At 41.3% G+C, this 12935-nt stretch overlaps 1 protein-coding gene across 3 annotated transcripts in view; it reads right to left on the reverse strand.

Moving 5' to 3' along the window:
• Positions 1-12935, reverse strand: part of SDCCAG8 (SHH signaling and ciliogenesis regulator SDCCAG8) — a 181120-nt gene that overhangs the window by 150594 nt on the left and 17591 nt on the right. For all 3 annotated transcript variants that reach the window (XM_089529829.1, XM_089529827.1, XM_089529828.1), the window contains exons 7-11: positions 9256-9320; positions 7844-8032; positions 6414-6552; positions 3403-3555; positions 2316-2450 (exon numbers count right to left, since the gene is read on the reverse strand). In XM_089529829.1, coding sequence (XP_089385955.1) covers positions 2316-2450; positions 3403-3555; positions 6414-6552; positions 7844-8032; positions 9256-9320 — 681 coding nt within the window. The remainder of the gene's footprint in view (positions 1-2315; positions 2451-3402; positions 3556-6413; positions 6553-7843; positions 8033-9255; positions 9321-12935) is intronic.

Here is a 12935-nt window from a genome sequence, read left to right on the forward strand (position 1 = left end):
TCTTAAGATTTTTCCCGCCTTTGGGAAGTTGGCACCTAAATGGGGCTTGCCTTGGTGCAAATTTGCCCCTTTCTGAGGGAGGGATGGAGTCCAGGGACGAGTGGGGAACAGGGGAGGAAGGAGGAGAGGGCACTAACTTGAAGGAGGCCCCTAGAACCGTTGGCAAGCGGGGACGGGAGGGGTCTTCCTGATGGGAAGAAAGGGGGTTTGATGGTGGAGGAGCGACCAGGGTCCCCTGTGGATGGCCTGCTAAAGCCGCTGCCTGCATAGAAATAAGGGAGGCAATAAGGGTGGTAAGCTCTGGAGGCAGAGGCTATAGGGAAGGGCCTAGCTGTGCAGGGATGTTACTCACACCTGCATCCTCCTTCATACGATCCGTGGCTTGGTCCCAATCCCGGGAAAGAAGCACACGGTGGGGCTCTGCTTGGTGCGGAGATGAGGGTTCTCCCACCTCCGACCTGGCCCTTTTTTCCTTGGGGTAGCTGGTCTCTTCGTCCTCCAGGCTGGAGGAACAAATGGAGCGTTTGCGAGGGGCAACCAGGGACTCTCCAGACATGCCTGGGCTGTCTTCTCCATTCCCTGCCCCAGACATGGCAGTCTCCCAGCAGCTCAAGAGTTAGAGCGAGAGGGAGTAGAAGAAGGTGAGGGCTAGAGGAGTAAAGGCTAAAAGCCAAGGCTAAAGGTTTTCTTTTGTTGGGTTTTTTTGTTTTTTTTTTTTGAAAGCAGGAGAGAGCTAGAAGAAAGACATCTGAGCAGAGCAAGGCAGGAAACGAAAAGGGGGTTGGCTCCCTCTAGCGGTGGCCACAGGCAATTTCTTTTAGCATATCCTGCCTGACAGAGCGAGAGAAGGAAAGCCAACCCATTGACAGGATGGTCCCGCCTTCTATCGCTGGAAAACAGGAGAAGTCCCAGCAGACTGAAGGAGGGCAAATGTTGTCCCCCATCTTCAAAAAAAAAAAAAAGGGGGGGGGAAGGATTACCGTCCAGTTAGTCTGACATCAATACCAGGAAAGATTCTGGAGCAGATCATTAAACAAAGAGTCTGTGAACATCTAGATGGCAATTCCATAATCACAAAAAGGGTTTCAGAGAAACAAGAGAATCAACATAGGTTTGAGAGAAACATGTCATGCCAGACAAATATGATCTCTTTCTTTGATAAAATTACCAGCTTGGTAGATGAAGGGAATGCTGTGGATATAGTACATCTTGATTTCAGTAAGGCCTTTGACAAGCTTGTAAAATGTAGGTTAGACAAGGGAACTGTTACATGGATTTGTAATTGGTTGACCGGCCGAACCCAAAGGGTGCTCAACAATGGCTACCTTTCATCCTGGAGAGAAGTTACCAGTGGGGTCCCACAGGGCTCTGTCCTGGGGCCAGTGTTATTCAACATCTTTATCAATGACTTGGATGACAGAATTGGGGGCATACTCATCAAATTTGCAGATGACACCAAATTAGGAGGAATAGCTAACACCCCAGAGGACAGGATCAAAATTCAAAATGACCTGAATAGACTAGAACACTGGGCCAAAGCTAACAAAAATGAAATCCAGCACGGAGAAATGTAAGGTACTGCACTTAGGGTGGAAAAATAAAATGCACAGATATAGGATGGGGTACACCGGGCTGAATGAAACTACGTATGAAAGGGATCTAGGAGTCCAAGCAGACTACAAGTTGAACACGAGTCAACAGTGTGATGTGGCAGCTAAAAAGGTCAATGCAAGTTTAGGCTGCATCAATAAAAGTATAGTGTCTAGATCAAAAGAAGTAATAGTGCCACTCTATTCTGCTTTGGTCAGGCCTCACCTGGAATATTGTGTCCAGTTCTGGACACTACAATTTAAAAAGGATGTTGAGAAACTGGAGACTAAAATAGTGAAGGGTCTGGAAACCATGCCTTATGAGGAACAGCTTAGGGAGCTGGGGATGTTTAGCCTGGAGAAAAGAAGATTAAGAGGTGATATGATAGCCCTGTTTAAATATTTGAAGGGATGTCATATTGAGGAGGGAGCAAGCTTGTTTTCTGCTGCTCCAGAGAACAGGACCCAGAGCAATGGATGCAAGCTACAGGAAAAGAGATTACACCTCAACATTAGGAAGAACTTCCTGACAGTAAGGGCTGTTCGAAAGTGGAACACACTCCCTCGGAGTGTGGTGGATTCTCCTTCTTTGGAGGTGTTTGAGCAGAAGCTGGATGGCCATCTGTCGGGGATGCTTTCATTGAGATTTCCTGTATGGCAGGGGGTTGGACTGGATGGCTCTTGTGGTCTCTTCCAACTCTATGATTCTATAATGAATAGTTTTACCTTATTAATCTCCATTTCATGAGAAGCATTTTGATTATGAGCTTCCTCCAGTTGACTTGCTAATGAGATCTTCTCTCTGGTAATCCTGTCAACCTGAGCCTCTAGACTAGCAACATTCTGAGATAAAGACATCACCTGAAACAAAGCAAAGCTACAATTAATGAGAAAGCAAATGAGAAGGCAAAACTGGGGACAATTAACTTCTCAAAATGTTATGTATTCTGCCTTCACAGACCATCAAAGGCCAAAGTTTTGTGAATAAATAGAGGGCTTGGTTTGGAAAGGAAAGGGAAGCCTAAATGGTAAAGCATTCAGTCTTATAAAAATGGATATGTTGATTTGAGCCATTGGGACAGTTAACTACCGTATTTTCCGGTGTATAAGACGACGGGGCGTATAAGATGACCCCCAACTTTTCTTATTAAAATTTTGACTTTGAGCTATATTCGCTGTATAAGACCCCTACTCCAAATCCAAGGAGGCCTGGAAGGAGGGGAAGGGCAGCGGCCCTCACACTGGCCTCGGTGCTCTTTCCCGGCCTCCGAGGAGGCCTGGAAGGAGGGGAAGGGCAGCGGCCCTCGCGCCGGCCATGGCTCTCCTTCCCGGCCTCTGAGGAAGCCTGGAAGGAGGGGAAGGACAGCGGCCCTCGCGCCGACCTCGGTGCTCCTTCCCGGCCTCCGAGGAAGCCTAGAAGGAGGGGAAGTCCAGGGGCCCTCATGCCGGTCTTGGCGCTCTTTCCCGGCCTCCGAGGAGGCCTGGAAGGAGGGGAAGGGCAGAGGCCCTCGCGCCGGCCATGGCTCTCCTGCCTGGCCTCCAAGGAGGCCTGCAAGGAGGGGAAGGCCAGTGGCCCTCGCGCCGGCCATGGTTCTCCTTCCTGGTGTACAAGACGACCCCCAACTTTGAAGAAGATTTTTATGGGTTAAAAAGTCATCTTGTACACAGGAAAATACGGTAGCTATATTTTAAAATATGGAAAATATTCCAAAGAACAGCCAAAGGAAAGTGCAATGTTTAACTGCCTTAAAAAAATGGAACGGAAAACCATTGTTGAGAGTTCAAAGTATATGTATGAAAAATATTAAAATACCATGGATGATAAATTCTCTTTTTCTTTCTTCATTTCTTCACGTACTGCTTCTCGCTCTTGGGCCCTCTTATCTAGCTGGATTCCTAACTCCCTTTCAAGACGATTCCTCTGTCTCTCCATTTCATTTTTAAGTTGTTCACACTGAACAAAAGCCTGTGGAGACAGTATCATCTTAAAGATAAAAACTAAGTACATTTTTTTGTTTAGTGAACAACATGACTTCACTTTGAAAAAAAGGTGAATCTAGAAACATAACAATTTATGGATCAAAGTCAATGCTACTCTTAGCTTAAATAGTGCCACTGAAACCAAAGCGACCTAAATTAGTTGTGATTAACAAATCCTGTTCATTTCACTGGCTCTATTCCAGGTAGGATTAGTGCTGGATTTAGTTCTATACTGATATATAGAGAGCAATGGCATCTTATGTTTGGATATATACATATTTAAGTTTTACCAGGAACAGAATAGTAATAAAACCTTGGTGTTAAGAGAGAATTTATCACTTTGCCATCTGCATGAAATTACCATATATACTTGTGTACAAGTTAACCTTATGTATAAGTCAAGAGCAGGTTTGCAGGGACCAAAATTATGGATTTTGATATGACCCATGGATAAGCTGAAGGTAAAACTTTGGAGTTCAGCATGGGGCTCCTCAGATCCATCGTGTTTCCTTGCCACAGCAGAGACCACTTCTCTGCTGCAGCAGGGAAATGCCAGTGTTGCTGCCATTTTTCCTCCCAGGCATTGCAAAAGGCCACCAGAGACAGTAAGTAGAAAGAGTTGGTGCTTTTTTAAGGGTTTCCCGGGAGAAGAGTCCATCCAGGGACAGCCCACCATAAAAGTACCATTCTCCCCATTCTCCCTGCCATGGTTGTGGCTCTTTGGAATTTCCCTGCTGTGGTAGTGAAAGTGGGCTAGGCACTGGCAAAAGCTTAGTCTATCTGGGGAACAGCCTGCGATTTCTACATTCCCTACAGTGTGGGTGATGTTATTGTCCCCTGTAATATTGCTCCCAGAGTAGATGTGGAGACCCAGAGCCGAAACACACCAGCTTGAAGTGCCAGCTTCCTGGAGGCGTATGCCCTGATGCCACCCCATCATGCCACCCAGCTGGCCACACGGGGGGGGGGGGGGCAGCTTCTCAGCACTGTGGTGGCATGGAGTTTAGATGCCACAAACCACAGGAGCACCAAAAAGCCACGGCAGCATGTGGTTGGCTTTTTCAGGGGCAGTGTCACACCATCCTTTCAGGCTGGTCTCCTTCACCCAACAGATGGCATCTGGGTTTGTGACAGGGACTTGTGTCTGTATTACTATCCATTTTATGTATAGGTGAGAATTTTACTTTGAGACATGCCTGTTGTAAATCTAAGAGTTTTGACTATCTTTTGGGTCTGCACAGATGTAATTGTATCAGAGGGCTTGGCTGTAAACAATAGATTAGGTAATGAGTTGAGGGTAAAAACTGCAGGCATGTATGTATTTATAGCAATCACTGGGTTTTTGACAAGAGTGTTGTGCTTAGACACTGTGGATTGTGATGTCAAGATAGTGAATTTGTTAGCTGGAATTTGTTAGTTCTAGGCTCAGATTGATGGTAGGGTGAAAGGTGTTGAAATACTGAGGGAACTTTTCTCAAGTAATTGTTTTCCATGTGGTCAAATTACAGAGATGTCCTCAACAAATCATAGGCAGATGAGAGGTTTTTGCGTATATGTGCTGAGGAATCACTGTTTCAGATCAGCCATGTGGTACCATGTGGTGCAGACACCATCCAAACTTTAAACTGTTCACACACATTATTTTGGAATGGTGGCCTTAGCCAATAACATTTTGCTTTCTTGTAATCGTATTTTTTAAAAAAATTAATGGCAGTATCTCCATGGTGAAAACAACAAAGGGTCTTGTGACACCACAAAGACCAACAAATTATCATAGGTCTTTAACACATTAATATGGCTGTGCTCCCAGAAATAACTGCTATCACTGAAGTCTAAAATCTATATTGTGTACTGTAACCCCCGAAACTGAAACTACCTATATATTTTTCACAGCACATTTAATTCTATAATGTATCCAATCTCATAGAAAAATCCTGCAGGATTACAAACTCCTCTAAATTAGAAGTAATTTACTAATGATACAGCAGAGGGCACTAGTTATCAAGACAATGAAATATACATTTTGAATAAGCCTCTGAAAATAAATCTTATAAATTAGAAAAGCTGTGTAAACATAGTTCATACAGCTCCCAAGGTATGAGTGGTATCCTACATTGTTAGTAAGACAAATGAAAAACTAAAAGATTAACAGCAAAGTTCTCGTCATCAAAATCTCTATGTTGATCAGTGAAAGCTCAACCGAGTAGTATTCTCAGGTGTTCTTCCAGGTACAGTTGACTGTGCCACTTAATAATGTTCTATAGTGTCTTCCTCAGCAGATCTTTTACCTGTATGTGTGTATGTGTGAAAAGAAAAAGGACCGAACAAATTATGGAAGAGCACAAGTTACAAATAGAAGATGTTGCCTCAATCTATCACAGAAGTCCTTGTCTGAGGCAGGACAGCTGAATAACATACCCCCACCTGAAAGAACTCCAGAGAATGTTGCAGAAAGAAGATGACCTCATTTAATTGTCACTCTGTCTCTTTTCTCAAACACATGTACCTCTGCTAAGCATAAAAGTAGAGCCAACCCTATGTGGACAAGTTAGGGGCTTTATAAAAATCAAAATTACAAAGGATATATGCTAGTGATAAAAAAAAAACAGGAAGTAACAGAGGGAAAAGAGAGAGTGCGTGTGCTGGGGAAGACAGAAATAGAAAGTGACAGACAAAAAAAAGGTCAATAAAGAATGATCCTTAACATAGTCTGTTAGTTGCCTCTAAGGAGCCCAAGTAGGGCATGAAGGCAATACTTGCCATATTCTTGATACACAACACAATACTGTATGTAGAGAGATCATGCCTAAACTGAAGTGTGCATGTATCTTTTAAAAATGTTACCTTAGTTCTTTCCAAATTGGCTTCTTCAGTCATGTGTACAGCTTGCTTCACTTGTTCATAAGCACTACATTCCCTTCTCTGCATTTCACTTAGATTTATTCTCAGTGAAGAAAGGGCTGCTAGTAATTCCTCTTTCTCCCTGAGAAAGGAAAGAGAGAAATAGAAAATATTAATATTAATAATTAAGTAAATAAGGAATACCACCTCCGTTTATATTTAATAAGATTTCAAGACTTACTACAACATGTGTGTTACTGCAGCACCACAGTAATATTAGTTATCATGTCACCATTTTGGATTGTCTCATTATAGGATTATCATGGTAAAAGACATTCAAAAGAGGTTTACTATGCCTCTTTCTGTATACTACTAACAAGTATTAGCTATGGGGCAATTGCCATTGTGTCTCTGAGATCCTCTGCCAGTATCTTCCCACTCACTACTGCTTCTACTTAGTTGCTATCTGGCACATTTAGTCTGGCTCCGCAGCAAAAGTCTGTCTGACATGGGACACCCTACTGGCAGCTCTGCTATCATCAGCATAGCCTCTTGCCTCACAGAAGCATGCAATCTCACCACCAGGGAAGGGTAGTGCCATGGTGATACTCTCGGCACAGAAGTCATTAAGTGGTAATGCTTGTCCTGAAAATAGAACCTTAAATATCTTCTGCAAGTTATGACCATTGAAATATGGAGGTATAAGTATCCAAAGTAATTCCTAATAGCTGCTCACCAATTCTGAATGAGTAGGCTGCATCTCTTCTAGTGTGTACCCTGTTTTCTCAACTGCAAACCTGATTTACCTACTATGGTTGAAGATTTTCATAGTTTGTCTGGCAAAATCTCTTCCTCAATAAAAGGATGGCAAAGTAGTTCTAAAAGGTCTCCACTTAAGCCTTCTATTTTGAATTGTGGGCATCACTTGTTTTTTAGCTTTACTTTTTACAAAAACTTTCTCTAAGAGCAGTGATTGCCAACCATTGCTCCTCCAGATGTTTTGGAATTGAGTTCTCAGAATTTCTAACTCTTGGCCAAGCTAGCTAGGGCTATTAGTAACTGAAGTCAAGAACACCTGGAGGAGCAAAGGTTGGGAACCACTGCTCTAAAGTCTTATCTCCAAAAAGGAAGGTCCATTTAAAAGCTGTGTTTGCTAAATTTATTCTTGATGTCTGGTTAGCCTTCCAATGTTACTGTTACTGTAATTGATCTGGCTACAATGTTGATGCATCCTCACTTGTACTATAAAATGTTTTGAATTTTAATTATTGTGTGTGGAAAAGTGAGGGACCTTAAATCCTGATCTTTAAAGCAAACCACCACTGAACAAATCTTGCTAAGAAAGCCCCATGATAGGACTGCCTTATAGTCGTCATAAGTCAGAAATTTCAAATTACACAACAAAATTCAGACCTATCCAGTTCACTACTTACTTTGTCAGTCGTTCAATGGTTTGCATGTGGACATTTGAATGAGTTTGGGAAAGAACAGCTTCATGTTGTGCACATTTTAAGCAAAGGCCACCAGCCCGATTGGAACTACTTGCTGTAGAAAGCATATCCTGATGCCTTAATCTTCCAGTTAGTTCTTCACAGTTTTTTTGTGACTCTGCTAACTGCTTTCTAGAAAGTTAATGATGCACAACGTTAAAAGCAATAAATAAGGCTGGATAAAAGACAATAATTACTATAAAGCACCAAGAGCAGCTTTTTTCCTTAGGAGTGTACAGACAGCCTTGAAGGAGTGGAACGCAGCCGACCCTGTTTCAGCCAGATTGGGCCCGTGGCAACTTTTTGCGCCCTGCAAAGGGTGCGATAGCTGCAGCTTGGCAGTGCTCCTTCGGTGCTGCATCATATGTACGCAGCGCTGAAGGAGTGTCGTGATGACACCCTGAGGGCGGAGCTGGGGCGTGTATCATGGTGTCATTATGCCCCAACTGCACCCCCCAAGCCGGCCCAAGCTGCCAGTCTGAACAGCCTCTTAGTTTGTTTGAGCTGCTTGTACTGTCGCTATTACTGACATTGCTTCAGCAGCTCGACAATTCTAATATTGTAACAGAAAAATAACAGACTGATTTGAACAGGAAAGTAATTTTATTCTTCCAATTCTTACAATAAAGTGTTTGTTTGTTTGTTTGTTTTGTTTTTTTGCAATTGCTAAATGTGCTGGGAAGGAGCCTACATGCTGCTAGAACAATTTTTCCTAAAAAGATGTTCAACATCAATGTCCAGGAAAATGAGATTTCTTATATTTGATTAAAAGGCAACACAGATGTTCAACTATGTGGACATTCACCATACTAAAAACAACTGAACAAAGGTCTGTGGAATAGGTATATACTCAAAACTTTTGGGCTAATTGTAATGTTATCCATTTGCACTCTGCTTGGAAAAATGCAGTGTTTAGAAATGAAGTAGAAAAATATCAACAGAGGTATTGTAGAGATGGCTTTAAAATACTGCCTCCAGGCCCTTGAAATGTACATAGATAGCTTAAAGTTCAGGCTTCACAAGAATTCAAGAAAAATGACTGGGCATACAATCATAGACTTGGAAGAGACCACAAGGGCCATCCAGTCCAACCCCGTCATGCATCTATTATGATGAAGTGAACAGGTGCAGGGAGACAAAACAAAGGCAATCCATTCATGTGTCATGAACCATTCTAAAAGGGAAATAAATAATAGCAAACCCAGCTACCAATTGAATCCATCATCTCATTGAGTACTCTGTAGCCCCATTTGCCATCTCTGATTATTTTAATGTATTGTTCTAATTCTTTCTGACAGAGAGGCAGGGTAAAAATAAAGCTATTATTATTATTTAAATAATTATTTTTTATTTACCTTAAAGACTGGACCTGGGCTTCAAGTGCTTCTGTCCTTTCTTGATGCAGACATTTTAACTTGTCCTTTAAAACAAAATAAATAAATATTTATTTCACTTCAAGTAGGAGATCAAATATTTGGTCATCATCAATAATTCATCAATTTGTATTATGTTTTATATTATCAAAATCCATTTAAGTCATTTAGTAGCAACAACAATTTTCTGAGAATATAAAGATACAATCATATACTAAAATAGTTCAATGTTTAGTTCAACATCTTTTTAAAATCATTTCCAGAAGAACCTGCTACTTGGAATATTTTAAACTGAGATACCAGAGACTGAGGTTGTGTCGCTGTTTATCATATTAAATTATTTTGGAGGCATGGGGCAGATATTCAGGTTCTAAAATCTATTTCTTTATAAATTTACACATTGAAATCTAAAGCAAAACAGATAGTAAATAGTGACTCTAGAGCAAAATCTCTTCTCATATACACAAGTAACTCAGGTATACAAACCAGTAACAAATAATGACAGGCCTCTGCTATCTAAACTATGCTATAGTCTCATCCATCTGAAAATGTGTTGAGTGAATTACACCACAGGACAGCCCCATAACTGTTATAGTAGCAATGACATTTTTGGTCTCACCAAATCTGCCCAGCATGCATGCTGTGTGGATACTCAGCTTGAGGTCCACTATATAAAGCTGATACAACTTGCCCTTCACCCAACTAAAATAGTCCAAAATGATACTATGTTCAACAGTTCAAGAATTAATAGGTTCTCATTCTCTACTCATAAAAGTCATCTATCAAGACCATCAAGAATGTTTCATTGCTAAATCCTGAATGTGGATTGAGATGGATCTGAGCAGATAAAAACACTGCTCATATCTGTGAGATGTTTCTTTTCAGCAGTGGAAAGAGAAACATTCAGTTATAAGTTGTTCCTCCTCATCCCTCTGGTAGGCAGGATGTAAACTTCAAGGGAACCATAACCAGGGGGAGCAACCCCCAACAATTCTTCAGTTACACCTGAGGAGGAAAAGAATAGCTAACATATTCCTTCCAACAGAAACAGAGTAAATTACAGAGAAAAATCTCCCAATGAACAATGTGGATAAAAGCTAAACAAACAATTATCCCCATCACCATGAGGGTAAATGCTTGTCTCCGTTCTGGGAAGGAAGGATGTTTCCACCTCCAGCCCTGAAAAGAAATTTCACAGGTAAGACCAATGTTTTTTTTTTTTCCAGAGGTGGAAGGGGAAACACCCTGTCATGGGAAATATCAAAGCTCCCCAGCCAACTCCTTGCTGCTGTCCATTTGAGACCACGGCAGGAGGTGCCTTCAGAGCTGTGGCATGTGTTTGCCACAGCCCTGGGGTGATCAGGCCAGGAGTGGCCAATGGGTGGTGAACTGAGGCAATTTAATACAGGGAAGAAACAGATGGGCCTCCAGGAGTGGCTAGAAGCCACTCTTGGCCCGATCACCTCAGGGATATGTCACAGCCCTGAAGACACCTCCTGCTGTGGTCCCAAATGGACAGCAGCAAGGAGTGGAAAAGATCCTCTCCTTTGGGGTCTGGTTTTGGGCTGCCTTAGGGGGTGCTGGCGATGACACAGCCCCAGTGTAGCTTTCAGGTGTACTGGGGGCATGTGTCATCTAAATGCCATGCGGTGGTGCTCCCAGAAGCTGCTCCCATCTGCCTGTCTATTTCGGGCCTAAGTGGACACTACAGATTTGTTATAAACATCTTCTTAAGGAGGCCTCCACAGATTAGCAGGCATGTAATCAGTAGTGGCACACAAAAGGAGAAGAAATCCATGTTGCAGCCTACAATAGGTGCATTTGTGGTTAAAGCTATGAATCTTGCAGTATTACATATGGAATGAGCGATATCCACCCCTAGTGGCAGCACCCCTTACATTTTGAGGAACATAGAGATATGGAACCTTATTCATCTTGCCAGAGTGGACACTTCTTTCTTGGAAATTTTTGATGACAGGAACGATACAAATTGTCGAACAGAGGATGGAAAGAATGATAAAGGGAGTTCAGATTCAAGAACACAGTTTTAAAATGCGAGCATTTGCAGATGATATTATTTTGTACTTAGAAGATCCAATCGGCAGTATAAATCATCTAAATAACATATTACAAGAATATGGATTATATTCAGGGTTTAGAATAAACCAAGAAAAAACGATAATAATAACTAAAAACATGACGAAAAAAGAAGAAAAATATTGCAAGAGAAGTCAGGTTACAGAGTGGGAAAAAAAGCTAAATATCTGGGAGTAGTTATAACAGGGAGAAATATTGACCTATACCATAATAACTACAACACAACCTTCAAGGAAATCAAGATGGATCTGGAAAAATGGTCAAGATTGAACCTATCCTTCTTTGGGAAGGTGGCATGAATAAAAATGAACATCTTACCCAGATTCAACTTCTTGTTCCAAAATCTACCGGTCCTATCCCAAATATCCCAAATAGAAAAGTGGCAGAAAGAGATAAATAAATTTCTCTAGAGTGGGCACAAGGCTAGAATCAGACAAAAAATATTAACAGATAAAAAATGTCGAGGAGGCTGTGCGCTTCCCAATCTCAAAATGTACTATCTGGCAGCCTGTCTAAGTTGGCTAGAAGATTGGTTCAATCTGAATAATGAAAGACTTTTGACTTTGGAAAGCATTCAGTTAAACTATGGATTCCACGCCTTTCTGTAGCATAACAAACTCATAGTAAATAAAGCTTTCTCCCACCATTTTGTAAGGAATGCCCTACTGAAAGCATGGAATAAAATCAAAACAATGTTCTACTACAAACTACCCTTGTGGGTTTCCCCACAAGAAGCTTTCTTTAAAAGAACCAAATATTATAAGACGACTAAATGCATAACATATAGAGACATTTTAAATAAAGAAGAAGAACTTAAAACAAGCGACCAACTGAGGAGTGAAATCAACTTGAATGACTGGTACCTATATAGACAACTGGCAGAAAGATATAGATTAGATGTAAAAAATAAAGGAATCAGTAACCAAAAGACAGAGCTGGACACTATTATATCTGACAAAAAATCAAGACATATCTCCAAATATTATGAAATTTTGATAGACAGAGATCTAGAACAAGACACAATAAAAAATACCATGCTGAAATGGGCCTCAGAGACAGGAAGAACAATTAAGCTTGAGGAATGGGGAAAAACCATGAATGACAGTTACAAATTCACTCTATGCCAAAACTATAGGGAAAACTTCTTCAAGATGCTTCATCATTGGCATATGTCGCCTAATAAACTGAATTTTATATATAAGACGGGATCGAGTGCTTGCTAGAAGTGTCACAAGATCAACGCAAATTACATACATATATGGTGGAAATGCAAGGAAGCGGAGAAATTTTGGCAACGAATACGTCAAGTAATGGCAGATTCTCTACAAATTCTGATACCGTGGGACCCACTCCTATTTCTCCTAAACATGACATCTGCTCTGGAAATCAAAATAGATCAAGGAAAAAAACGAATAATACTATACATGGTAACAAGTGCGAGAATCATATTCACTAAGCATTGGAAAAGGCCAACCACACCAACAGTGTATGAATGGCTTAGCAAACTATATGAGGCTATAGAAATGGATATGTTAACTAACCTTATGAAAGAAAGCAAAGGAAAG

The sequence above is a fragment of the Sceloporus occidentalis genome, unplaced genomic scaffold (genome assembly GCF_023333645.1).
Source record: "Sceloporus occidentalis isolate IW3139 unplaced genomic scaffold, rSceOcc1.0.p SCAF_6, whole genome shotgun sequence".
Lineage (NCBI taxonomy): Eukaryota > Metazoa > Chordata > Lepidosauria > Squamata > Phrynosomatidae > Sceloporus > Sceloporus occidentalis.